General features: G+C 39.9%; 1 protein-coding gene across 1 annotated transcript in view; it reads right to left on the reverse strand.

Annotated features, from left to right (window-relative positions):
• Nucleotides 1–288: 288 nt before the first annotated feature.
• Nucleotides 289–27,955, reverse strand: part of STK39 (serine/threonine kinase 39) — a 317,234-nt gene continuing 289,567 nt past the window's right edge. Inside the window, exons 17-18 of the mRNA XM_032286623.1 lie at nucleotides 18,698–18,762; nucleotides 289–1,837 (exon numbers count right to left, since the gene is read on the reverse strand). Of these exons, the coding sequence (XP_032142514.1) occupies nucleotides 1,763–1,837; nucleotides 18,698–18,762 (140 nt within the window). The 3' untranslated portion in view covers nucleotides 289–1,762. The remainder of the gene's footprint in view (nucleotides 1,838–18,697; nucleotides 18,763–27,955) is intronic.

The raw sequence follows: 27,955 nt of genomic DNA on the forward strand, positions 1-27,955 counted from the left end.
AGCCTCAGCGACTAATAGTGCTTGGAATTATTCTCTCTGTCCCCTATAGTCCTATAGGGGTTTTAATTCAAAGACATCTGTCTACATGGAGTAAAAATACCTCTCATTCTCTCCTCATGCTAATTCAAGTTACCTGTTGAACCCAATTCTCTGTAACAGATGCATGATGCCTTACTTTCCCTCTAGGGAGCTTTTCACTAGTTAACTCTTAGGCATTTTATGCAAGTGCTAAATGCCATTGCAGTATGCAGATGATACCTAAAGGAGGAAAGAAACAATGCGAAACAATCTCTTTGTGCAATACACTTTTATTTTCCTTTTACCTTTGCAGTCATCTTTGAGTAATCGTTGTGTAAACAATAGAATGGAATGAAATTACATTAAATTGTATGCAAATGGCTCTAGAACACCTTAACAATTATGACAAGGCGATTATAAATAACCTTTTTTCCTTAGTAATATATATTTGCTTTTTAAAGTACATTAAAGAGCTGCCATATCTAGGGTTAGCTAGGAAAGAGCAATGGTACCATCCTGGGAGCCCACCTCCCTGAAAGATTAGACTCCAATTTTGAAAATCCTAAGGTTTACTAGTTCCATAATATAGAATCAAGCAGAGGGCTACTTGGGTTGAAAGTATTTATTCTTGAACCATAACAGCGTTTTACCTTTTAGTCATTGCACAAAACCCTTTTGATTATTTTCACTCCACCTGGGTATTCTGCAAAATTTCAAGTAAAACTCAGATTCTGATATTTTCAAGTTTATCACCTTTAGAATAACAAATCCTATCACTTAAGGAGAGCCAAATCAGAGATGGGTTATATAGTTAGCAATCTAACAGAATGGCAACATTTTACATAGCATTCTAAATGGTCCAATGAAGCAAAACTTAACATATGCCACCTTTATATATAGAGGAAATTTTAGATCTGAGACTATTCCAGAGTAAAGCAGCCTCAGGCACATTCTTAATGTGAAAGTTTGCAAGGCACCTCCCTCTCCCAAGAGACTGTCAGATTGTAAATTGGTTTTTAGGCAAACAAACAAAGAATAAGCATCCAAATTCCTAATTCAGTCATTTCAAAATTTAGAAGTTGCAAATACTCCAAAGATAGACCCAAAACTTTTTGTTTAAATAACAAGATTAACTGCAAGAAGCATATAATCAAAACCCTTTCTTCTTATAGCTAAGGTGTGTAATGCATAAATATATGAAAAATAAAATTCACAGTCAGTTTTAAAACTAGAATTCAAGTTTGGCTAATAAATCTTAATTTTATAAGTATATTAATTTCTAAATACAACATAAAAGAGGCAGTATTGTGAGATGTACAATTAAAGTATAACAGAAATAACAACAATGAAAGAAGAAATAGGCTTCTGGGTAGAAAATTCCTTTTGTTGCCAATAAATAAGACCACCTGAGTGTATTTCAGATTCTTTTCACTTACGGGATATCCAAATTGATTGCTAAGAATATTAAATAGCTTTTGGAAAAATTAGCAACAGTCGTGCAGCTGTGGCATTTGCTTGTTCTCGTACTGTGGATTGCTAGAGAATAAAGCAGAACTCAGAGTGTTGTAAGTTTTAAAAAATTATTTTTTATCCCATTTTGTGGAAGCCAGCCTCTTCACAATCTTCTGATTTTGCTGGGAAATGGGAGAAAGGGGGTGGGAGGAAATAGGCAGGAAGAGGGAGGATTGAGGGGAGTAGGGGTTGGGGGGACATGACAGATCAGGGTGACGTCAAGGGACCTACATCAGCTGACACTCAACTGAGCAAACCCAATCAGCTTCACTTCGTCAGGAATCTCCGACCCATCACAGCCAGAAGCCTGAAAAGGGAAAAAAGAAAGCCTCAATGCTGGTTTCCCACTGCTGCTGGTTTCCCACTGCTGCTGGTTTTTAAGGACTTGTTCCTATCATGGCAGATCTAAGCAAAGGCACAGTTGGTATGGGACCATGTGTCCCATTTCTTCTAGAAGAAAGACACAGCCACTCTCTTGAATGACTGCTGGAAGCTAAGTGCTGTCAGCAATGTGGCCACCATGCTATGAAGTGCAGAACAGAGGTAGGAAGGGATTTGTTATCCATTAAAATACCATGCCCAGGCTGGAAGCTTTGGAACAATGAAACATCGCTGCCAAGAAAACACAAACAAATTTTTCAACAACTATATAAAGTTACTTTAAATATACTTTCTAACTATATCTTCTTAGTAATCATTCTAAAAAGAATATGAAAATAAGCAGAAGTGATCTAACATGTCACTCAGGAGTAATTTGGTTTTTACCAAACTCATCTCTTCTATAAAACTTGCCAGAAAAAAGTCATCACCAAGTACTGGAATGGGCTCATTAGAGACAATTGCTATACAAATTGCGGTGAGTACGTTTCACAGGGAAAGGTATTATAACAATTCTTTTCTATAACATAATTTTGTTTGTAATATTTTTGGACATATTAACTGCCTAAAATTGGCCAAAATTATGATGTGTCAAATACTTCATTACTTTTCTTACTTCAGAATCAGAAAGAACTGGAAAGAAGTCATTGCCCTGGCAGGGCTTGGTGATTCATGCCTGTAATCCCAGCACTTTGGGAGGCCAAGGCGGGTGGATCGAGGTCAGGAGATCGAGACCATCCTGGCCAACGTGGTGAAACCTATCTCTACTAAAATACAAAAAATTAGCTGGGTGTGGTGGTGTGCGCCTGTAGTCCCAGCTGGAGGCTGAGGCAGGGGAATGACTTGAACCTGAGAGGTGGAGGTTGCAGTAAGCCAAGATTGCACCATACTCCAGCCTGGTGACAGAGCGAGACTCTGTCTCAAGAAAGAAAGAAAAAAAGCCCATTGTCCTTCAAACCTCTCACTGGTCCTAATAAGTTATTTTCATTTTCCTTGTGACCTCTCCCCTTTGCTTTTAGACTCCCTCTCTCTCTCCCCTCTGATCACCATTCTAAGCTGTCTCTTATCCAATAGTACATAAATCAGAATTGGACATTACATAAGAACAACAAGGAGGGGAGAAAAAACTATCATGAATAACTGGGAATGAGCAATTAATTACTAAAGGATAACACAACCATTTTCAGAGCCTAATTCCTGATAAATTATTGTCACAACAATTAGTTTCCCATGGAAAAGCGCCCTTTCCAATCACCACAATTAACCTGCTTAGCACTGCTTGTATGCATTTAACATACGTGTAGGTACCGTACTGTTCAAAAAACAGTACAGAGAACCAGCATCAACTCTAGCATTTTCTATTAAATAAGCAGCTAACCAGGACGTTCATACCTTAAATGTTTTCAAATGATTGTCCTTAAAATAACATTCAATGTAAGTAGTTATGCCTATATAAAAGTCGGTAGCCTAAAGGATAGAAATATTAATCAGTATTTAAAGAAAGGAGTTTGCTTTGTACCTATCCAGCGATATTTCTGGTTTCATGTGACAGATGAAATACTCGGTGAAGTAAAATTTTCATTGTTTGTATTGACAGGGGCAATGAGATCTGAAATGCTCTCCTTTCAACAAAGTAGTACAGGCATAGAGGGCATTTTGGCTGAGGTATTTCTAGTGGTGTCACACTGATACTGTAATATTCACCTCCCTTACCTATTTTCTTCTTGTGTTATCGCTGTTTCTTTATGTACTTTCCTAAACCGTCCCTTCTCTTCTCTTATGTGTAGCTCTTGTAGACATCATTTACTCAACCCACTAAATAATGGCAGAAAATCTGTGTAATTAACAGGCAACTGACAAACATCCAAAGGTATGTTATGGCTGCTGGTGGTGACAAAAAGGCCAGATTGCCGAATGTGAAGTACACCAATGTACTTCAAAGCGTCATTAGAAATTTGGCAATGTGCGTATCAGGGAGTTAAAATGACTAGAATAAAACTACCATATCCAATAGTGGTTGAACTGACTAGAAATGAAAATATTAAATCCTTTCTTATGAAGAGTAATGGAAATGAGAACTTACTACTGTAGGTGATAAACCAGTGGTTATGGTGAGAACATCACAGAAGGAGTCTTCACAAAGTCCCTACCCCACCCTGGGTCCTCGGTGCCTCTCATAGCTACACTGAAATGTCTGTCTCCTGGTCAGGACGTTTGGCTGTGTTTGCTTCAAGGCACTCAGCCCTCCTTCCTCTGCTACCTGGGCTCTCACTGCTGAGTCCAGGTCTCTCTCAGTCTGCAAAGCACAGATGAGAGTGATATGCGAATGACTCTGAAATTCAGAGAAAGGGACCAGTGACCCTTCAAATAGCAATGTCCAAACTATGGGATCTCAGGATCTCTTGATACTCTTAAGAATTACTGAGGACTCCAAAAAGTGTATGTTTATATAGGTTATATATGTTAGGCAGGCTGTCTTAGAACTGAGAGATTTAAAAAGTATTTTAAACATATTTGAAATTATGTCGAGACATTAAAGTAATATTATAAAGAGTATATTTAAAAACATAAAATAGCCTTACATAGGTTAATTATACTACCTTAAACCTAAAACATTTATACAATATCCATTTACTAATTCATTAACTTAATAATAAACTCATTACATGCAAACATAAAATCTTTATGGAAAATAACCATAGTTCCCCTATCCACTGCAAGAAAACTCAAAAGAGTGGCATGGCTTTTATAGTTCCCATTTTTTTTATTGTACTTTAGGTTCTGGGGTACATGTGCCGATCATGCAGGATTGTTGCATAGGTACATACATGGCAAGGTGGTTTGCTGCCTCCATCCCCCCTCACCTATATCTGGCATTTCTCCCCATGTTATCCCTCCCCAAATTCCCTACCCCCTGCTGTCTAGCCCCTAGTCCCCTCCACCAGACCACAGTGTGTGATGCTACCCTCCCTGTGTCCATGTGTTCTAATTGTTCAACACCCGCCTATGAGTGATACCATGTGGTGTTTGATTTTCTGTTCTTGTGTCAGTTTGCTGATAATGATGGTTTCCAGATTCATCCATGTCCTTATGAAGGACACGAACTCATAGTTTTTTATTGCTGTGTAGTATTCCATGGCGTATACGTGCCACATTTTCTTTATCCAGTCTATTGTTGATGGACATTTGGGTTGGTTCCAGGTCTTTGCTATTGTAAACAGTGCCACAATGAACATACATATGTGTGCATGTGTCTTTATAATAGAACAATTTGTAATTCTTTCGGTATATACTCAGTAATGGGATGGATGGGTCAAATGGTATTTCTATTTCTAGGTCCTTAAGGAATCGCCACACTATCTTCCACGATGGTTGCATTAATTTGCACTCCCACCAACAATGTAAAAATCTTCCTATTTCTCCACATCCTCTCCAGCAACTGTTGTCTCCAGATTTTTTAATCATCGCCATTCTAACTGGCGTGAGACAGTATCTCAGTGTGGTTTTGATTTGCATTTCTTTAATGACCAGTGATGATGAGCATTTCTTCATATGTTTGTTAGCCTTATAGATGTCTTCTTTTGTAAAGTGTCTGTTCATATAATTTGCCCACTTTTGAATAGGCTTGTTTTTTTCTTGTAAATCTGTTTTAGTTCTTTGTAGATTCTGGCTATTAAGCCCTTTGTCAGATGGGTAGATTGCAAAATTTTTTTCCCATTCTGTTGGTTGCAAGTTCACTCTAATGATTGTTTCCTTTGCTGTACAGAAGCTCTGGAGTTTAATTAGATCCCATTTGTCTATTTTGGCTTTTGTTGCCATTGCTTTTGGTGTTTTAGTCATGAAGTCTTTGCCTATGCCTATGTCCTGAATGGTTTTGCCTACATTTTCTTCTAGGGTTTTTATGGTGGTAGGTCTTATATTTAGGTCTTTAATCCATCTGGAGTTAATTTTAGTGTAAGGTGTCAGGAAGTGGTCCAGTTTCTGCTCTCTGTACATTGCTAGCCAGTTTTCCCAACACCATTTATTAAACAGGGAATCCTTTCCCCATTGCTTTTCTCAGGTTTGTCAAAGATCAGGTGATTGTAGATGTGTAGTGTTGCTTCTGAGGCCTCTGTTCTGTTCCATTGGTCTATATCTTTGTTTTGGTACCAATACCATGCTGTTTTGATTACTGTAGACTTGTAGTATAGTTTGAAGTCAGGTAGCAGGATACCTCCAGCTTTGTTCTTTTTGCTTAGGATTGTCTTGGCTATGTGGGCCCTCTTTTGATTCCATATGAAGTTTAAGGTGTTTTTTTCCAGTTCTGTGAAGGTCATTGGTAGCTTGATAGGGATCGCATTGAATCTATAAATTACTTTGGGCAATAGGGCCATTTTCGCAATGTTGATTCTTCCTAACCATGAGCATGGAATGTTTTTCCATCTGTTTGTGTTCTCTCTTCTTTCCTTGAGCAGTGATTTGTAGTTCTTCTTTAAGAGGTCCTTTATATCATTTATTATTTGTATTCCTAGGTATTTTATTCTCTTTGTGGCAGTTGTGAATGGGAGTTTGCTCTTGATTTGGCTCTCTGTTAGTCTGTTATTGGTGTATAGGAATGCTTGTGATATCTGCACATTGATTTTGTATCCTGAGACTTTGCTGAACTTGCTTTATCAGTTTCAGGAGATTTGGGGCTCAGACAATGGGGTCTTCTAAATATACAATCATGTCATCTGCAAACAGAGACAATCTGACTTCCTCCTTTCCTAATTGAATACCCTTTATTTCTTTTTCTTGCCTGATTGTTCTGGCTAGAACTTCCAATACTATATTGAATAGGAATCGTGAGAGAGGGCATCCTTGCATAGTGCCAGATTTAGAAGGGAATGCTTCCAGTTTTTGCCCATTCATATGATATTGGCTGTGGGTTTGCCATAAATAGCTTTTATTATTTTGAGATATGTTCCATCGATACCTAGTTTATGGAGAATTTTTAGCATAAAGTGCTGTTGAATTTTGTCGAAGGCCTTCTCTGCATCTATTGAGATAATCATGTGGTTTTTTTTTTTTTTTTTTTTTTTGGTTGTGTTTATGTGGTGGATTACGTTTATAGACTTGTGTATGGTGAACCAGCTTTGTATACCTAGGATGAAGCCTACTTGATAGTAATGGGTAAGCTTTTTGATGTGCTGTTGCATTCTGTTTGCCAGTATTTTATTGAAGATTTTTGCAACTGTGTTCATCATGGATATTGGACTGAAGTTTTCTTTTTTTGTTGAGTCCCTGCCGGGTTTTGGTATCAGGATGATGTTGGTCTCACAAAATGATTTGGGAAGGATTCCCTCTTTTTGGATTGTTTGGAATAGTTTCAGAAGGAGTGGTACCAGCCCTTCTTTGTACGTCTGGTAGAATTTGGCTCTGAACCCGCTGGTCCTGGACTTTTTTTGGTGATAGGCTATTAATTGCTGCCTCAACTTTCGCCCTTCTTATTAGTCTATTCAGGGTTTCCACCTCTTCCTGGTTTAGTCTTGGGAGTGCGCAAGTGTCCAGGAACTTAATTACTGGTTTATGTGCATAGAGTTGTTTGTAGTAATCTCTGATGGTAGTTTGTATTTCTGTGGAATTGTTGGTGATATCCCTTTTATCGTTTTTTATTGCACCTATTTGATTCTTCTCTCTCTTCTTTTTTTATTAATCTGGCTGGTGGTCTATTTTGTTGATCTTTTCAAAAAATCAGCTCCTGGATTTGTTGATTTTTTGAAGGGTTTTTTGTGTCTCTATCTCCTTCAGTTCCGCTCTGATCTTAGTTATTTCTTGTCTTCTGCTTAGCTTTTGAGTTTTTTTTTTTATCTTTCTCCTCTCTTTCAGTTTTGACGATATGGTGTTGATTTTACATCTTTCCTCCCTTCTCTGGTGGGCATTTATTGCTATAAATTTCCCTCTCGACACTGCTTTAAAGGTGTCCCAGAGATTCTGGTAAGTTGTGTCTTCATTCTGGTTGGATTTGAAGAATATCTTTATTTCTGCCTTCATTTCATTGTTTATCCAGTAGACAATCAGAAGCAAGTTGTTCAGTTTCCAAGTGGTTGTGCAGGTTTGAGTATCTTTCTTGATCCTGAGTTCTAGTCTGATTGTGCTGTGGTCTGATAGACTGTTTGTTATGATTTCTGTTCTTCCGCATTTGCTGAGGAGTGATTTGCTTCCAATGATGTGGTCAATTTTAGAGTAAGTGCAATGTGGTGCTGAGAAAAATGTATACAGTATTCTATGGATTTGGGGTGGAGTGTTCTGTATATGTCTATTAGGTCCACTTGGTCCGGCTCTGCATTCAAGTCTTGGATATCCTTGTTAATTTTCTGTCTCATTGATCTGTCTAATATTGACAGTGGAGTGTTGAAGTCTCCCACTATTATTGTGTGGGAGTCTAAATCTCGTTTTAGGTCATTGAGAACTTGCTCTATGTATCTGGGTGCCCCTATGTTGGGGGCATATATATTTAGGATAGTTAGCTCTTCCTGTTGGATTGATCCTTTAACATTATGTAGTGTCCTTCTTTGTCTCTTTTAATCTTTATTGGTTTGAAGTCCATTTTATCAGAGACTAGGACTGCAACCCCTGCTTTTTTTTTGTTCTCCCTTTGCTTGGTAAATCTTTTTCCATCCCTTTATTTTGAGTCTATGTGTGTCTTTGTATATGAGATGGGTTCTGACTTTTTATCCAGTTTGCCATTCTGTGTGTTTTGATTGGGGTGTTTAGTCCATTTACATTCAATGTTAATATTGTTATGTGTGGATTTGATCCTGCCATTTTGTTACTGGCTGGTTTTCTTTCCCATTAGTTGACTCATTTTCTTCATTCCATTTTTGGTCTTTGCCCACTGGTTTGCCTTTGCAGTGACTGGTACTTGTTCCTTTCCATGCTTAGTGTTTCAGGAGCTCTTGTAGGGCAGGTCTGGTGGTGACAAAATCTCTCAATAATTGCTTGTCTGTAAAGGATTTTATTTCTCCTTCACTTACAAAGCTTAGTTTAGCTGGATATGAGATTCTGGGTTGAAAGTTCTTTTCTTTAAGGATGTTGAATATTGGCCCCCACTCTCTTCTGGCTTGTAGGGTTTCTGCCGAGAGATTGTGAGTCTGATTGGCTTCCCTCTGTGGGTAACCTGACCTTTCTCTCTGGCTGCCCCTTAGCATTTTTTCCTTCATTTCAACCCTGGTGAATCTGATGATTATGTGCCTTGGGGTTGCTCTTCTTGAGGAATATCTTTGTGGAGTTCTCTGTATTTCTTGAATTTGAAAATTTGGACTGCCTTGCTAGGCTTGGGAGGTTCTCCCATATAATATCTTGGAGCATGTTTTCCAGCTTGGATTCATTCTCCTCATCATATTCAGGTACACCAATCAAGCATAGATTAGGTCTTTGCACATAATCCCATATTTCTTGGAGGCTTTTTTTCACTTCTTTTCACTTTTTTCTCTCTTGTCTTGCCTTCTCTTCTTATTTCATTGAGTTGATCTTCAATCTCTGATATCCTTTCTTCTGCTTGATCGATTCGGCTATTAAAACTTCTGTTTGCTTCAGGAAGTTCTTGTGCTGTGTTTTTCAACTCCATCAAGTCGTTTATGTTCTTTTTTAAGCTGGTTATTCTAGTTAGCATTTTGTCTAACCTTTTTTCAAGGTTTTTGGTTTCTTTGCATTGAGTTAGAACGTGTTCCTTTAGCTCAGAAAAGTTTGTTATTATCCACCTTCTGAAGCCTGTTTCTGTCAATTCGTCATACTCCTTGGTCAAGTTTTGATCCTGTGTTCTTGAGTTGTGATCCCTTGAAGGAGAAGAGGTGTTCTGGTCTTTGATGGTTTCATCTTTACTGTTCTTTTCCTATCTTTGTGGATTTACCTGGCTGTGTTGTCAGGGAGCTGCTTGATGAGGTCACTTGTCTGCCTGTGGAGGTGATACTGGGTTTCTAGGGACTCCTTCAGGTTACTAGGGAAGCTTCCTGTGTCTTTTTTGTTTATACTGGGAGATTAGGCCCGCCTCTTCTGCTGACCTGTAGGTGCTGCTGCATTGTCAAGAACGCTGTCCCATTGCTACATAGGTTTCCTGTGTTTTTTTAAAAATGTGTAGCCCAGTCCCACCCCTCTAGTGGTAGGTTGTGCACTTCCTCCGCTGGGCTGGATCATTCAGGGTTCATGACAGACTGTGGCACTGGCTGCGCAACCCACTAGAGTCAGAGCTTCAGCCCTCTGGGGTTTGTGGGGGAGGGTAGGGACTCACCCAGCTGCATCCAGCCATCTCCCCCTTTCAGCTTCCTCTCTTTCCGGTCATGGGGTAGGGGCCTGCCCAGCTGCTCCCACTTACAGCTCCCTCTCTCTCCGGGTGGGGGGAAGGGGTAATAGCTCATTCCGCAGGCTCTTATTCAACTCCACGCTTGTAATTCCTGGCACTTGACTGGCAAAGATCCCCTGTTTTGTGTATTGCTGAGACTTTGGGGGAAGCGCTGTATCTGGACTGGAGCGCCAGAGGGGGAGCCTCCCACTCGCCGGTCAGATGCACTTTCTGGGTGAAGCAGCACCCCTCCTTGCCTTGATCTGCCCTGAGTGGGCTTTGCTCACCATCCGACCAGACCCATTGAAATGTACCTGGTACCTCAGTTAGAACTAGGAGATCTCTGGGTTTCTACATCTCTCTTGCTGGGTGTTGTGCACTGGAGTTGTGTCTTATCGGCCATCTTGGATCTTCCCTTCATCCCTTTGAGTCTATGTGTGTCCTTGCATGTGAGATGGGTCTCTTGAATATAGCACACTGATGGTTCTTGGCTTTTTATCCAATTTGCCAGTCTGTGTCTCTTGACTGGGGGGTGGGGGGCATTTAGTCCATTTACATTTAATGTTAATATTGTTTTGTGTGAATTTGATCCTGCCATTTTATTACTGGTTGGTTGTTTTGACCTTTGGTTGGTGTAATATTTTCATTGCATCATTGGTCTTTACCATTTGGGTTTTTGCAGTGGCTGGTACTGGTTTTTCCTTTCCGTGTTTAGTGCTTCCCTCAGGAACTCTTGTAAGGCAGGCCTGGTAGTGCCAAAATCTCTCAGCAATTGCTTGTCCATAAAGGATTTTATTTCTCCATCACTTATGAAGCTTAGTTTGGCTGGATGTGAAATTCTGGGTTGAAAGTTCTTTTCTTTAAGGATGTTGAATATTGGCCCCCACTCTCTTCTTGCTTCTAGGATTTCTGCTGAGAGATCTGCTGTGAGTCTGATGTGCTTCCCTTTGTGAGTGACCCGACCTTTCTCTCTGGCTGCCCTTTGTATTTTCTCCTTCAACCCTGGTGAATCTGACGACTGTGTGCCTTGGGGTTGCTCTTCTAGAGGAGTATTGTGGTGGTGGTCTCTGTATTTCCTGTATTTGAATGTTGGCCTGCCTTGCAAGGTTGGGGAAGTTCTCCTGGATAATATCCTGAAAAGTATTTTCCAGCTTGGATTCATTCTCCCCGTCATGTTCTGGGACACTGATCAAGCACAGATTAGATCTTTTCACATAATCCTGTATTTCTTGAAGGCTTTGTTCATTTCTTTTTACTCTTTGTTCTCTTTTCTTGCCTTCTTCAATCTCTGATATCCTTTCTTCTGCTTGATCTATTTGGCTATTGAAACTTGTGTATGCTTCACGAAGTTCTTGTGTTTTTCAGCTCCATCCAGTCGTTTATGTTCTCTAAGCTGGTTATTCTAGTTAGCATTTTGTCTACCCTTTTTTCAAGGTTTTTAGTTTCTTTGCATTGGGTTAGAACATGTTGCTTTAACTCAGAGAAGTTTGTTATTACCCACCTTCTGAAGCCTGCTTCTGACAATTCGTCAAATTCGTTCTCTGTCCGGCTTTGTTCCCTTCCTGGTGAGGAGTTGTGATCTCGTGGTGGGGGAGAGGTATTCTGGTTTTTGATGGTTTCACTCTTCTTGCGCTTTTTCCCCATCTCTTTGGATTTATATAGTTTTGATCTCAGGTAGCTGCTTGGGGAGGCAGCCTTTCCTTTGTCTGTCTGCAGAGGCGCTGCTGGGCTTCCACGGGTTCAGTGGAGCTGCTGCATCTTTTATTTACTCAGGAAAGTTAGGCCTGCTTCTGCAATGGCAGCTGCCCCACCCCCAGCCAAACTGGATTGTTCCTGGTCGCTCTCTAGGTGCGAAACTCTGGCATGAGAGTTTTTTTCAGTCTGCTGGGCTTTGTCAAGGGGAGAGGAGGGGACCCATCCTGCTGTATGGGCTGTTCCCTGTTTTCAGTTCGCCTTCCCTCTGAGGGTAGGGTAGATCCGTCCAGCGGCTTTCTGGCTTTCACGTCAGCCAGTGCTTCCGCCCTAGCTCTGGCCGAAGTCGCTATTCTGCCCTGTTCAGGCACCTTGCTGAGGCTTTTCAGCCCCCTGAAGATCTCCTGATCCAAGATGGCCGGGTTGCAGAGGGCTTGGGTGGAGCGCTGTATCTGAACCGAAGTCCCAGAGGGAGAGATCACCTGGTCCTCTGGTTGGTTGCATGCACCTCCTGGGTGGGGCAGTGCCCCTGCCTTGCCTCAACTTGCCCTATTTGATTTATACACACTGTCCAACCAGACCCACAAAATGAACCTTGTATCTTGTTTGGAATTGTGGAGACCACTCGGTTTCTGCGTCTCTCTCGCTGGGAGCTGGTTTCTGGAGCTGCCTCGCATTCGGCCATCTTGGTATCCTCCCCAAAGTGTCACATTCCCTCTTTAATGCCTTGCTTAATAAAAGACAGCTGGATTCTCATACCTGCTTCTGTATTCAATCTACTGTTTTATGCCGTTTTCCTTGAAGTACAGGGAAAAAAAAAATCCAGCCTCAAATATGTATGAAAGAGTGAAGAGTATTTTGATAGCTTTTCAAAATAGTTGTGGATATCATTTGTTACTGCACTAAAACTTGCCAAGTAATAGTTACTTTAATGTTAGTTGCAATATAGACTCTGAAACCTCAGTATTAAAGTTTTCATACTCTGTTACCTTAAAATCTATTGGTTTACCTTGCACTTTGAGTGAATCTTTTACCCATGCATGATTTTAAGCATCATTGACCTATGCAGATCTTCTAAATGTTGACATGTTTCATTATACAATATGAACAATTCATTATACAATGTCAACAAATCATATTCATTAATCACCAGTCTCATCAAAAAAGTCTTTAAATATTAGGTTACTGTCAAGCTTACAGTAGCAATACAAGTTTTCCAAAATCCTGTTTTTGCTTGAAAGCTTTAACTTATTATCAACAACAAATATTGTCAGTTTTTTTTAAGCGCCAGTCTTACGTCCTTCACTTGGAAAAAAATGTCTGCCAAATAGCTGAGTCTGAATAACCACAGTTTGTCAGCTATTCTTTCAAGTAAAAATGATGTTTCATGAAGAAAGAAAAAAACAACTAGGTAAGCTCAAACCAAACAATCTCATAAGTGCTTTTCCTGGAGGCTGTCAATGTACACTGGTATAATGAAGAAGTGATTCCCATTTCATCACACTGAACACTGAAAAGATGTGTCCTCTAGTTGAAATTCAATAAAGTCAATGTTCCTGCCTTGTTAGGAAAATTCTCAAGTGAAACCGACTTTGCTTTTTTACAGTGAGTGACAGTGGCTGGCTTTGAGGAACACAATGACTATTAGTGCAGTCTGATGTGGCTGCATGTATGCCGACATTACCAGTTTTACCCACCATGGCTTTACACCAACATCAGCACAGTGGAAAAGGTAAGTAACAAGGAGTTTTGACATCCACGATCCCCTAAAAGGGTCTCAGACGTTTGAGGTCCATGCTTTCTGAACCTCAACTTGAAAGTGAAGAAGTTCAGAACATGCTACCCCAAAATATGCCACTCTTCTATTTCACTGTTCTGAAGTAAAGACACTTTGAAAAACAACAGCAGCAGATGCAGGAGGGCCCTCTGACTTTCCTAAATGCAGGAGTTAAAACTCCCATGTGGGAGGTTTCCTCCCTATGCCTGGAAGAAGAAAGATATTCTTGTCACCAGAGGTGGGTAACAGAAGCCCCCCCCCCCCCCCCCCCCAAGAGACAGCTACACAAACAGACCTTGTGAAACTCATCCTCGTGTTCCCAGTCACTTCTCCACAGTGAGCTACCCTCATCCCAGCACCCCCTGCCTTGGTGCCTTTCATCATGTAATGCTTCATCCGACTCAATATATGTGCTCAATTCTGACAGCTTGAGTCTTTATTTCTTTATGAGACCTCTCATGTCATGTAAAACTTAGATTAAATAAATGTGTATGCTTTTCTCTTGTTAATCTGTTTTATGTCACTTTACTTCCAGGCCCAGCCAAAAAACCCTAAGAGAGCAGAGGTAACATTTTGCCTCCCCTACCAAAGGAAAATGTCTACATTATCAGGTACCTAGTGTGACAGTGTATGACACCATGCATGCTTTCACTCAGGGTGTATTCTGATTCATGAATGCCCCACCTCCTCACCCCTCCTGCCATGACAGCATCCCATGGAGGAGCTGAAGGTGTGGTTGCCTGGTGTTACTGACAAGGATTCCCTCCACCCCAAATGTGGGTGCACTTTGGAATCACCAGGGGAGTCTGAGGTGGCCCCCAACATAAGAGTCTGAGGACTACCGCTCTATCCCAGTGCTTCCCAGTGTGAAACTACAAGTTTCCTTTAAAGCACTGGTTCTCAAACTTCAGCCTGCATGAGAATTACCTGGAGGGCTTGTTAAAACAGATTCCTGTGTCGCACTCCCAAGAGATTCTTATTCCTTAGTCCCTAGATGGGGTCCCAGAATTTACACTGTAATCCAGTTTCCAAGGGAAGCTGACACTGTCAATCTGGGGACCACATGTGGACAGCAATTGTTTGTTAGGCTGGGAGTAGGAAACACAGAGCTGCCACGTAAACCTTCTGGAACTGGAAGTTTCCTTGAAGATCTTTGTCTCACTTTTCTACCCAATTCAGTAGGAGGAGAAAGTTAAAACTCTTAGGCAGTTGTTACCCCATTTCAGGCTTGACTTTACCTGCACTTTGCAAAATGTTGCCTTAGTCACTCAGCCTCCAACGATGCAGAAGCTGAGAACCTCTAAAAATAAGTCCCTTTAGTCACTGTGAAAATGCTTATGAAATTTCTCTCTGCAATACATATAATGCTATTAAACTTCAGTAACTAAAATCCATAATGCTCATGTTAATGTGTACCAATTAGATGTTAATTACATGTTCTCAAAATTTGTATTCTATCTTCAAGGGCAAATTAAATGTATCTTATTTCATGTTCTTTCTAATGCAATTTCAAAAATTCCAAATCAAAAGCAGCAAGATTCACCTACTTACACAACTGCCAAGTAGTCCATTCAGAAATGGCTTAAAAATAAAGATCGGTCTCAAGGCTTACAACAATACTAATAAAACAGTACTAATACATCAAACTCAAAGCACATAATAGTTGAGCTGTAATGCCCTCTATGCCTGAATCACTTTGTTAAAAGTGAAGAGAATCTGATCTCCGAGCCCCTGGCCATACCAACAATGGAAATCCTCCTCATTTTCTTTCCTGTCAAATAAAGCTAAACATCTCATTGGATAGTGAAAAAAAAAAAAAAATAAATGCACTTCCTTAAACAGCCAATATCCTTACTCCTTGGGCTATTTTTTTTTTTAAATATAAGCAGATGGACAAAATAAGGAGAGACACCTTCTCAAACTCGAATCCAATATTTCTAATAGTGCTTGGAGGTGGGAGAGGAAAGACAGACATCGGAGATTGAGCCATCTACAAATGAAATGCTTCTCAGGACAGGCTTTGCTGAACACTGGAACCACCACGAAGTCCTTTTAATATTCCCAAAGCCCAGGCTGCACCAAGAACAATTAAATCAGAATATCTCTTGTAGGACCCAGACATGAGGTCCTATAAACAGGACCCATTTCGTATCTTGGGAACCTCAGGCTCTCTCCAGTTAATTTGCCCAGGATCACATAGTGGGAGCTGCAGACTAATCCCTGGTCTAGCCCCAAAGCCCATGCTCTCAACAACCATTCATTCTTGGAGGCAGGCCCCTGTGGCCTTAGGCATTTAATTTTTTTTTTCCAAGAAAATTTTTTTTCTATTATTTATTTTATTGCATTTTAGGTTTTGGGGTACATGTGAAGAACAAAGGCATTTAATTTTTTAAAGCGTCCCTGTCCTTCCCCGAATGAAACCACTCTGCAGAGAGTTAAAGAACCACAGTATCATGACACTGCTGTTCATTAGACAATTTTCAGGCCCCTGATATTTTCCTTTAAAAGTAATGAAAGGCACTGAGATTAAAATAATGATAAACAGCTGAGAGATAAAGGGACCGTGCGCAGCAGCAGCTCATGAGGAAAAACACTGCTGAAATACTTTGATCTTTTATTCCTCAACAAAATAACCACATTAATGAATGAAGGTAAATGCATTTGAATCTCTGCAGTTTATTGGGACGCTAGTGTCCTATGGAAGATTGGACCAAAAACCAATTCAAATCAGCTCTGTCAAGTGGATTTCAAACTGGCTGGCAGCTGAGAGCAACAAAGAAACCCTCCTGGGGCTTAACAAGGGCTGGACAGAAAGTTAAGTGACAGAAATAAGGTCCCTCCTGAGTTTGGTTTTCTTTAACATCTTTATCTTTGGGGAGAATAAGCCATCAATTTCCATTTACTGTGAACACCACACGACTACATTTTCCAACTGTAATGCGAAGGAAAACATATACAATTTGCTTCCAAAACTCTCCTGGGCCTGACAGGCCACTATTACTCAATCTGCTCAAGTACAAAGGAGATTCAGTCTTAGCCAATGTAGATTCAGTCCTAGCCAATGTAAATGTATCCAGTCATCCAAAAGAAGGAATCTGCAAAATGACAGAAAACTGTACAACCCTAAGGCCGCAGGGGCTTGCCTCCAAGAATGAATGGCTATTGAGAGGACGGGCTTTGAGGTGAGACCAGGGGGTGATCTGCAGCTTCCAGAATTGGGATCTGTGTGATCACTGTGTGATCCTGGGCAAATTAACCCAAGAAAGCCTGGGCTTCCCAAGATGTGAATTGGGCTTGCTACCAGAGATCAAGGTAAAGCAGGAGAGCTGAAGGGGTGGGGGCACACCAGGCTTCATTAGCTACGTCCTGGGGTGTGCGGTTTACAAGAGGGCAGTGGAGACACCGCGTCTACTACATTTTAGGATTGTAGAAGGATTACTCTGGCTACAGCCACAGGGCAGTAAACAGAGCCAAAAGCTGGCAAATTGGTGGCAGGAAGACTAGTTTCTGAAGATGAGAGGATCCTGCTTAGATGCAGGAAATGGAGATGCAGGGAAGAGGACAGAATCCAGAGAGAATTTAAGAAACATATAAACTGATTAAGAGATGAGGGAGAGTTTTACATTATTCTTATGGTTTACCTAGAGACTTTACAGTGCCTGTTTTTACAAAATCTTCAGTAGTAGGAAAGGGCCAGGGTTACTGTTCCTCTTTTTATAAGAGAATGAGAAAAGTCCAGCATGAGATTTTCAGATTCTTAACTCGTTTGCATATTAGAAATTAGGAAAATGTTCTGGAGGTGGCATTAAAATGATGAATACAGAAACATACATTGGCTTGACAGAGGAAGCCATTTTCTCATCAATATACTCTCAAAAAAAAAAAACAAAAAACAAAACAAAACACACACATTAAGAGGTGACTGTGTCATTCCAAACCAAAAGAGGAATTTTCCCATTTGTTTCCCTAGCACTCTACATCTGAATAAAATGCTACTTTCTTATCAAAGCAAAAAGAATTCCTTCAGATTTATATTTTCTGTGAAAATCTTTTGTGTTTTTCTTTTATCACACAGCTTAGATATCTAAAATTAGATGGGAAGCAAGACCCAGAAAGTTAATTAGCACCAGGCTCACATTTACTGTAACTAATCATTTAGCATTTTTGGTCACCCACATTTTCCATTTAATTTAACAAATATAAAAAAGATCATTGCTATATGTTGTGCACAGCAAAGTGTTGGTCATCTAGATCTAAAGTTGCTTGTGGGATTCTGACCAGCCTTTAATAAAATTAACTTATGATTTGAAAATGTGTCTTAATGTACTGTTTGCTAAAACTTAGGAAAATGGTCACTTTTGACTATCTGGACTTACCTCCATTTCTGACCACCAATATCTTGGCCTTACAGTGACCCCAGAATGTCCAGTACTCTGTATCTCTGTGGCCACCTAGTACTTATGTTTAAAATCTACGAGTGTAGCATAACTGTTGGAGTATCTCCTCGCTACAAAAAATCTGTTCCTATGATTTTAAATGTGGAGGTAAAATGTTGTCTTTGTTCGCCAGCCTTTGGTGAGTTGTTGGACAATTGCTTCCAATTACCTAAATCATTTCTACAACAATCAGCCTCTATTTTTAAGTTATAACCACTTGGCTTTTGTCTTAGGAAAGCTTTGTTAAGAGTGTTGCTTTGAATTCAGTGTAATTTTGCCTTTATGGTCAAGTTGTGATATAAACTGCAAGCAAAATGACCTAGGCTTCAAGATCTCAAATGACCACTCTCAGTCAGAAGTGTGATTATAAAAGAACAAGCTAGCTCACAGAAGAGAACATATCCAGTCACAATCAGAAAATGTTCCCTAATGTTACAGAGGCAAATGTTTCCAAATGCAAAAATTGATTCTAAAACAAAACAACAACATCAAAATTATAGAGTAGGTTATTAAACTAGATTATTATTCCCTGCTGGCACAGCATGGCAAAATATTACCTCCTTCTTTCCATAACTTTCCACTTACCAACTTAAATGTCAATGTTTTTAAAGCTTTGGGATCATCTACAATCTTCTGTAAATTAGCAGCCACTGTAAAATACAAACAGAGAAAGGGTCCAAATTATTTCCAATAACACTGGATTTTCACATCAATGACTCAGAAAATTTGACTAATGATGCAATAAACTACAAAATCATTTCTTTCATAAACATTGCAAAGTCCATATAAATGACCAAATTATTCTCATACACATATTTTTCTGCAATAATTGATATCATTTCAGCAACTTGTACCTATGCACATCTGAATTAACCTCTATGTGTCAACTCTGCATTTCATATAATAAAATCTGCAATTACTTTCTAATGGAAAGAAGAAATGATAGGAGGTCCCAGGGTTTCCACCACTTGGCTTTTCTAAATATTCATTATTAAGAAATGTATTAGCCAGGAGAGGGCAGTACAAAACAAAGAAGAGAGGTAATGGGTTGGAGGGGGAGGTGGGGAACCTTTCTCTGGAAATAGAAGGTCAGTACATTTGAACTCCTGTCCTATAAATTCACTCAATTCTCTGAACCCATTTTTATCAAAGCAACAAAATACAGTGGATAACCTCTACAACTCAAGTGCATGTTTTAAGGCTTTCAGAGCACAATGACCTGTCAAACCAGGGGAGTGCCACCTTGAATAATACCCAAGTTCGCTGAACAGGGTCAAGCACTAGACTAGAGGCTGTCAGTTTGGAGCTCAGTGCTGCAGATGTGTTACCAGTATTAGCTGAATTCATTGGAGATCTGTCCTTGTTCTCCATGGTGTCATGATATATTTGACACCCCAGTAGAGAAGTGAGCTTTTCCTACTTACTCCACTGGCTCAGGGTACTGTTTCTCAACAGAATTATCAAGAGGTAATGATGATAGAAACTTAAAACTTACTTTCTCCATATCCACACCTGAAGTATAAAGTCCTGAAAATCAAATAAGGGCTACTGCTTAGTGAACGAGAAGTTACTGCTGAAGAAATTATGGGAGAATGTCCTGTTTGTCACTTTTTTTCTTATCTGCTGCTTCGGTAATTAGGTATTGAAAACTTATCTGATTTTTTAGATAAAAAAATTTAAGATAAAATAGTAAACATATATATAAGTATTTTGAGAAAAGTGTTTCAAGTGGAAAATTTGTAAGTGTAAAGTAGTACAAAATCTGTGCAAATTTAATTTTTCTCTAAGGTTGACTGACAACAACCTAGACACATGGATTTTCTGCAGATTAGTTTATTTCATTTAATCCAGCTGCAGAGGAGAAAAAAGGAAAATTATATACTCAATATGGCCTATTTCTCTTTATAAACCATAATTGCAAGCATCATTTTATCTTCATTTGTTGCCCTTTTAATACTTCCACTCCAAGTGATGTGCGGTTTCATTTTTACCCCTCCCATCTGCTGCCTCTTTTTTCCTCTTCCTTTTGCCCATATAAGCTAGCACACACATATCAGGTATATCCCAGGGCGCCAATTCCAGAATGGTTAGCATTGCAAAGCTTCCTGTGGCCTTTCAACAGTTTTCTGAACATATTTTAGACACTAAAATCATCAAGTAATTTATGCAAGAAACATTGGCTCATGGAGCACAAAGCTCTGCTGTAAAACCCTGTCCACCAAAGCCAGTATTTATCATGTCAGGGCGTTCTGACTATATGCAAATTACAGCAAATGAACACAGTACCCATTTTCTTAAAACATAAAAGTATTCTAATAGTTTCTCTGATTTGGGCTGATTTCATGAGTGGCCATAAATTCTTCATATAAATTTCAGTCCTTTTATTAGAGTTTCTCGGTTAATGTGGATGATTTACTGCCTTGTTCTGGGTCATCTATTTCCAGTCTGCTCGCTAATGTTCAGCCAAAAGCAGAGCTCTAGCCTACACTAATTCACAACACTCTCTCTGGTGTACACGTATATATACGAGGGCCAATTTCCAGGGAATATGTCAAGCAAGTTGGAGACTGAAGGGCAAGATGGAGCTGCCTACATCTTAAACAATCATCCCAGAAACCACGCTCCCCAGTTGTGATTCTCACATCTCTGGGACATTAAAAATTCAAATTCTGTCTTCAGCTCAAAGCAAAAATAGCAAAACTGGCCACTTACCTGATTACTTATCCCAGCTGCCAGGCTTATTTTCAATTTGGTTGATTCTAATTTGTTGTAAAGTGCTATAAAACACCTTCATTTAACTGACATCACATAAAATTTAGGGTGATGCTAATTTCTTTTCCAGTAGCAATGCTCATTAAAAAGATGGGTGTCACTGTTTCCTCCCTTCTCCTGACTGTGCACCTGGATTTCAAAAATAAAAATGCTTCTTATCTGGAATATAAGCTGAGAAGGGAGGGATAGGTAGGGCTAGCTGTTGCTTTAGAGCTGCCTGAGCCTATGCTGAGAACACTGACCTTTGTGTTGTTAGGCACTCAAGTTTCTAGAAAATATGGGGCTTCTGAAGCCTGCTTGCTCAGTAGCCATTGACTCATTTCAAATCCCTCCCAGCTTTCCCAAACAAAACTCATGCCCCTTGGTTTCTGCTGCAGACACTATGCTATCTTCGAGCTAGTCCCTCCCTTCCCAGCCCATCTTCCTCTGTCACTTGGGCAAACAGGGACACCAATAATATGCACTGAGGCCCCAGGGACTGTGGCCCTCAAGCCCTGTCACTGGGGCTATAGGACATCTTTGGGCGAACAATTAATTTTTTTCTATTTTTTTGGTTTCTCTGTATAATACTTTAGAGGCTTGAATACCTGTCAGGACTGAAAGTTTCTATTTACTTTTATTTTTGGAGAACATTTGGCCTAAGGTATGGTAAGTATTGTTCTTTACGAAACTATAATGATATCATTAACAGCCACATGGAAAAGACGCTGATGCTCAGTACTTCCATGAATATAAACAGAGAAGGAAATAAGATCATCCTGGGGGCAATCCACTGGAGGCAAGGCAGCAGAGCCAATACTTTTTGCAAACTAAGTCAGGCATACTCCAGACACTGTTTTCTACATACATTCCCTGCACTACTCAAATTCTCCAAATTTTTAAAACATAATTTCAACTTTTATTTCAGATTCAGGGGTTCATGTGCAGGTTTATTACCTAGGTATATTGTGTAATGTTGAGGTCTGGGGTATAACTGATCCTGTTACCCAAGAACTGAGGATAGTACCCAACAATTTTTCAACCCTTGCCTCTCTCTCTCCTTCCCCACTCAAGTCAGTCCTAGTGTCTGTCCCTTCTTTGTATCCATGCGCATTCAATGTTTAGCTCTCACAAGTGAAAACGTGGTATTTGGTTTTCAGTCCCTGCATTAATTCATTAGGATAATGGCCTCCAGGTGCATCGATGTAGCTGCAAATGTCACAGTTTCTCTGTTTCATGGCTGTGTAGTATTCCATGCTGTATATGTACCACATTTTCTTTACCCAATTCACTGTTGACAGGCACCTGGGTTGATTTGATGTCTCTGCTATTGTGAATAGTGCTGTGATGCACATACGCGTGCATGCGTCTTTTTGGTAGCACAATTTATTTTCTTTTGGATACACACCAAGTCATGGGATTGTTGGGTTAAATGGTAGTTACGTTTTAAGTTATTTGCGAAAATTTTTACATTTTGACAGAAAAATAAGTTATATAATGACTACTTACAGTCTATGTCTATATTCTGAGAAATTAGCCAAAAGATACACTTTTTCTCAAGATACCAGCTTATTTCACAATAATCCCATGTTCTGGTGACAGTGAGTTAATTCACTTAATTCTAGCTGTTTCCAAACACAAGCTATGAGGAAAAGATGAACACTGAGTCTAAGGTACTACTTCCAATAGTAAGAAATTGCTAACATTAGACAAAAGCATGGTCTTGGGTTACCTAACAAGGTGATGACTTCAAAATATTGTTTTATCCAAAGAGACACCTTGAGAAAGAGAGAATCCAAGCTCTAAGTAAGGAGAAAAGGAGATGGTATGAGGGTAGGTTTCTTATGGATATTGCTGGAACACTAACATAAAATTAAAATTTTACTCTAATTAGATTTCTTTAAAATACAGTGACACATACAGAAAACTTACTCAGTTTGAGACAAAATAAAAGATTCACCCCATTACTTCCCCTAAATCTCCAGGCTCTTATCTTCATGAGATGCATTGTAGCACAGTGTAGAAGAACCTGAATTCCTGAGCCAGGGTACCAGGCTTGAAATCTTCCTGCTCACAACTGTGTGACCTACATAAACCTGAACGAAGTTTAGTTAGCCTCCTCTTTGTGCTCAAGGCCATGCATTGGTCACTGGTGAAATGAAGATATTAATGGTGCCTACCCTATAGGGTTTGTTTTGAGGATTAATTAACATATATAGTGTGCTTAGAATAATGCTTGATGTATAGCAAGTGATTAATAAATTATTCCTCTCTGCCCTCGACGACTGCAATATCTTATCTGGTTTCCTTGCCTTCAGCCTTACCTCCTCAGAGCCCTCTTTCTCACACTCACCCGAGTTACTGGAGAACGTAGATTGAGAACTGGAGTGTGTTACCTCCTTGAACAATGCTGTTTAATGGCTCCCATTAACTTCGGGATAAAGTCCAAATTTTTAAGATGGTCAGTGAGACCCTCCATGGTCTGGCCTTGGCCAACCACTCCAGCTTATTATCTTTTGCCATTTCCTACCCTGAATCTTCCTAGGAAAGGCTCCATAACTCCTCCCTGTCCAGCTCTCTGCCCCTGCTCTTACCATTGTGTATTGAAATAATCTGTTACAGATCTGATATCCCCATTAGATTCAAACTCTGAAAACCTAGACAAAATCTCATTCATCTTTGTAAAACATGCATCTTTAAAATACAACTACATATGCAGAAACCGATGACTTTTCACCACCTCCACTGCTGCTCTCCAACTGAGGCTACCACCAACTTGCCACTAGACTTGTCAGTAGCCTGTGGTCTCTCTGCTTCCACCCTGGTCCCTCAATGGCCTAGCCTTCACCCAGTGGGCAGGGGAGGCTTCTAACATGTAGAAAGACCATGTGACTTTATTTATTTATTTATTTTTGAGACAGAGTCTCGCTCTCTTGCCCAGGCTGGAGTGCAGTGGCACGATCTTGGCTCACCACAACTTCTGCCCCTTGGGTTCAAGCAATTCTCCTGCCTCATCCTCCTGAGTAGCTGGGATTACAGGCATGTGCCACCATGCCTGGCTAATTTTTGTATTTTTATTAGAGACGGGGTTTCACCATGTTCATCAGGCTGGTCTCGAACTCCTGGCCTTGTGATACACCCACCTCGGCCTCCTAAAGTGCTGTGATTACAGGTGTGAACCACTGCACCTGGCCAACCATGTGACTTTTCTATTCAAAACCCTCAGTTGGCCTTCCAGCTCAGAGTAAAGCCATGGTCTCTACAATGGTCTACAAAGCCCACCTGATAAGGCCTCTTGCTCATTCTCTGCCCTCATCCCTCACCACTCTCTCTCTTGCTGCTCCTGCTCCAGCCACAATAGCCTCCATGCTGACCCTGGAGCATTTAGGGCAGGGGCTCACCCAGAACCTCTGTATCTGCCATTCCGTCTCCTAGAAATGTTCTTCCTCCATGACCTCCATGACTGCCTCCCTCCCTTCCTTTCAGTTTCTGCTCAAATGTCCCTGGCTACCCTATTAACACCCCCTAGCAACCCCTCACACTCTCTTTCCCCAGAATTTTTCTTTCTCATAGCATTTATGGCCACCTAACATGCTAGATATTTATACATTATTTTTGGATGAGGCCCTTCACCTACTCCACATACCCAGAAAATGAGCACCAATGAATACTGGAACTCTGTTTTGTTCGATGTTGTCAGTGCCTGACATAGATGGATATCAATCTGTGTTGAATACATGAATAAATGGAAAAATGAATTTTTGTGATACCAGTGTGTAGTACAATGTCTAGTTCACTGTAGTTGATAAATATCCTCTAGGCCCTCTCCCCAGACACATGCACACAGAAGTTTGATACAATTTAGAGGATTCTGAGACTCTGAGAACCCCAAATTAAGAATTTCTGAAAAAAGAATTATTCCTGTTTTGGAAAGTTTCTACAAATATGTCTCCTAAACAATAATCCCATTTGTTTGCCCTGTTAAAGCAAACTAAATATGGCTTGAGAAGGACTCTGTACTTCTATATTTGAATCCTCGTGTATGAACTGCGAAATATATATAGTGTATAATCTAACGAAATAGGTAAACAATATATCCTTGTGTATAACCTAACGAAATAGGTAGACAAGACTGAAAACCTAATTTAGGAGTATCCACCTGTAACAATCACTGAGTCCTGGACAATCTCAGCAGCAGTACTTCAACCAGTCACACACTGCTGAGCATTCAAACTGTGCTCAAATAAGGCAGGCGTCAAGCTGTAGCCAATCCAGTTGTTTCTCTATCTCACTTCCAATTTCTGTACATTACTTTACTTTTTTGTCCATAAATTTGTCTGACCATAAGGCACCCCTGGAGTCTCTCTGAATCTGCTGTGATTCTGGTGGCTGACCAACTTGCAAATCATTCATTGCTCAATTAAACTCCTTCAAATTTAATTTGGTTAAAGTTTTTAACAGATGTTGTCAGAAGTGGGACCTGAAGAAAAGCTTCTAATTACCCCATGAACACTGAACGCATGCAAGGTACCTGCAGGGCCCACTTGAATCCACTGATCTCTCAGAGCATCTGGGGATGATGGGTAAGTTCTCTCTTGGATTTTGGAGATCCATGGATTTGTGTTTTGAGCGCTCAGAATTTCTTTGAGCAAATTTCTGATCCAAACTGGGTTTGGAATTCATGACAGAAATTGAATTGGGTCCAGGAATGGATTTAATCTGGTAACTGACTGGCCTGGATCAAGTTAGAGGCCTCTTAACATCTGACTAGGTCAGAAGGAAACTGGTAGCAAATGATAATATTCTAGGGGTATAAAATTTGACTTTTAAAAATTTGCAGGGATTTTTGTATTCTACCCCTTTGTTTCATTTTTCTTGCGCACATAGGAAAAAAATTATTGGCTAAGTTAATCAAGGGAACCCAAGAGTAAAGCCAATATTTTAGGTAAAAATGTGACCCTTAATTTCTGAAAAACTGAGTTCCTTCAGGCTTATACATTAGGCACAGAAAGCAGTGGAGTCTTATAGAAATGGCAAACTCTTACTAAAGGTAACTAAGAGTGGAATGTTCTGAATAAAAACAATGCATAGAAGTGTATTTAAAAATGAAAAATTAAATCTGCTAATCTTTCAGCTTAGTTACTATCCCAATCCAAAGGAAAATGACTGCAGCACCTATTGGCTGACACTGGATAAGTAATGGGGTACATTTTACCTGAGTAAAGGATGGGGTTGAGTTAGAGGCCCTCCCCTCAGTAAAATCTCTCTTGGTTAAAATGGCTTAAAGATAACGGGGCTCCACTAGGGGCAAGTCTGAGCCTTGCCAGTTCAATACTGGGTTCTAGGCAGAATGGCTAATGTGTTTTGCCCCATGTATTTTGCTCTGGCCAGATGGAAAAATGTTAATTGGGTTACCCCTGCAACCCCTTGGGCAGCAACTTGCAAAATTGAGAGGTTTTTGACTATGGTTGATGAAACAGTAACAACAAAAAGATGATTTTCCTTTATGATGTGGCTTGGTCCCCAGGGCTGCAGTGTGGCAAGCAGGGTCACTAGGGCTGCTCAGGGAAAGGGAACCAAGAAGCCTGGCATGATAGCAAAAGGGCAAGAATTTCTTACCAGTTAGACTCTGGCCTCTTTGTGTACAAACTGGGTAAGTCAATGGTAAAAGTCACTGTTTATCTCTCTGTAAAGTTTTAATGACTACAAAAAAAGAAATATGAGGCTGATCTTGAGCTGTAATAAATCTGGTATGCTTTGTGTGTCTTTCTGTATTGTTCTGCCATGAAGAGAGGTATCTTAGGATAAAATGTGTGTCTAGGACCCCATAAGCCTGCTGTTCAAGACAGCCCAGCAAACTGGCCAGTTATGTCCTTAGAAGTTTGACCTGTAACCATGTGGCCTTGCTTTCTCTTTTCTCAATGATGCCTCAGGTTCAGGGTTCAATTCCTTGGTTGGGGAATGAGTACTTTCTGGTTTGATAACCATATGACCTTTATCATTTGTTAATTTTCTTCCCCTCCATGAACCATCTTAAACTTTCCTTTCTCTGACCACAGAAATATTGGCCATTGGGCCTAGCCAGGGTTGGGTAATAAAAGATTTAAAAGGACTTTTTCATTTTTAAAGCACTATATATAAAAGTCAGCTTAATAACAAAGTAGATATTGAAGCTCTAATACCCTGGAACTCCTTGGGAAAAACAGGAGGTGTCAGAGACCCCATTTGGAAAAAAAACCTGTTTTCCTCATGGAACCCCAGGAATTAGGGTTCCATGGATAAATCCCCCTCAAAATCTAAGGCTCTGGTCTTTTGGGGATCCAGGATCTGGTATAAAAGTGGGACCCTTAATTTGGGGGTATCCATTTTACCTTCTAGCTGTGCCTGCTTATTAGGCCTTAGGAACTGCATGCTTTCCTAGCCCTGTTCTTCCAAGGACTCCACCCTAAAGCCAGTAATCCAATTACAACAAAAACTGACAAATAAAAAAAATCTTACAACTACTGGATCTTCTGTCTGTCTGTCTGTGTAGTTATATATGTGTTGTGTGTGTAATGTTGTATAAAAGAGCTCTAGTTAATTAGCTTAAACATAAGTGCTTAAATATTTTGTCAGAAAAGTAAAAATGTAATGCCTTGGTTCATGTAACTTTAGTAATCCTTGGGAAATAAAAACAGCTTTAAAGATTATTGGTAAAATAAAGACATTTGGACTAAATTAGGCAGGTCAGATGTTAGGTTTGCTAAATGCTTTAAGGTCATATGAAAGTTATTCAATTTACCTATTTTGGAGCAATAGATTTTAGATAAGGCCTACGGACATGCAGAATTAGCCAGGCCCCCAGCTATGCAAAGAAGGTTATAAAGAAAATGGATATTATATAAGAAAGGATCTTGTGTGGTAAATTCTTATCCTAAAGTAAAATAACTGGTTGTTTAAAAAGACGGGTATTCAGAACAAGTCAAACAGTCCAAGCATGGTCTATGTAAGTTGTGAAAAGATTTGTGAAAGAAAATTATGCATCAAAAGTAAAAGTTGCTGGACTTACCATTATAACATGTGACTGAGACTACTGAAAAAATAATTTTACAT

This window comes from Sapajus apella, unplaced genomic scaffold, assembly GCF_009761245.1.
Source record: "Sapajus apella isolate SASKATOON/1434 unplaced genomic scaffold, GSC_monkey_1.0 scaffold18, whole genome shotgun sequence".
In the NCBI taxonomy this organism is placed as follows: domain Eukaryota; kingdom Metazoa; phylum Chordata; class Mammalia; order Primates; family Cebidae; genus Sapajus; species Sapajus apella.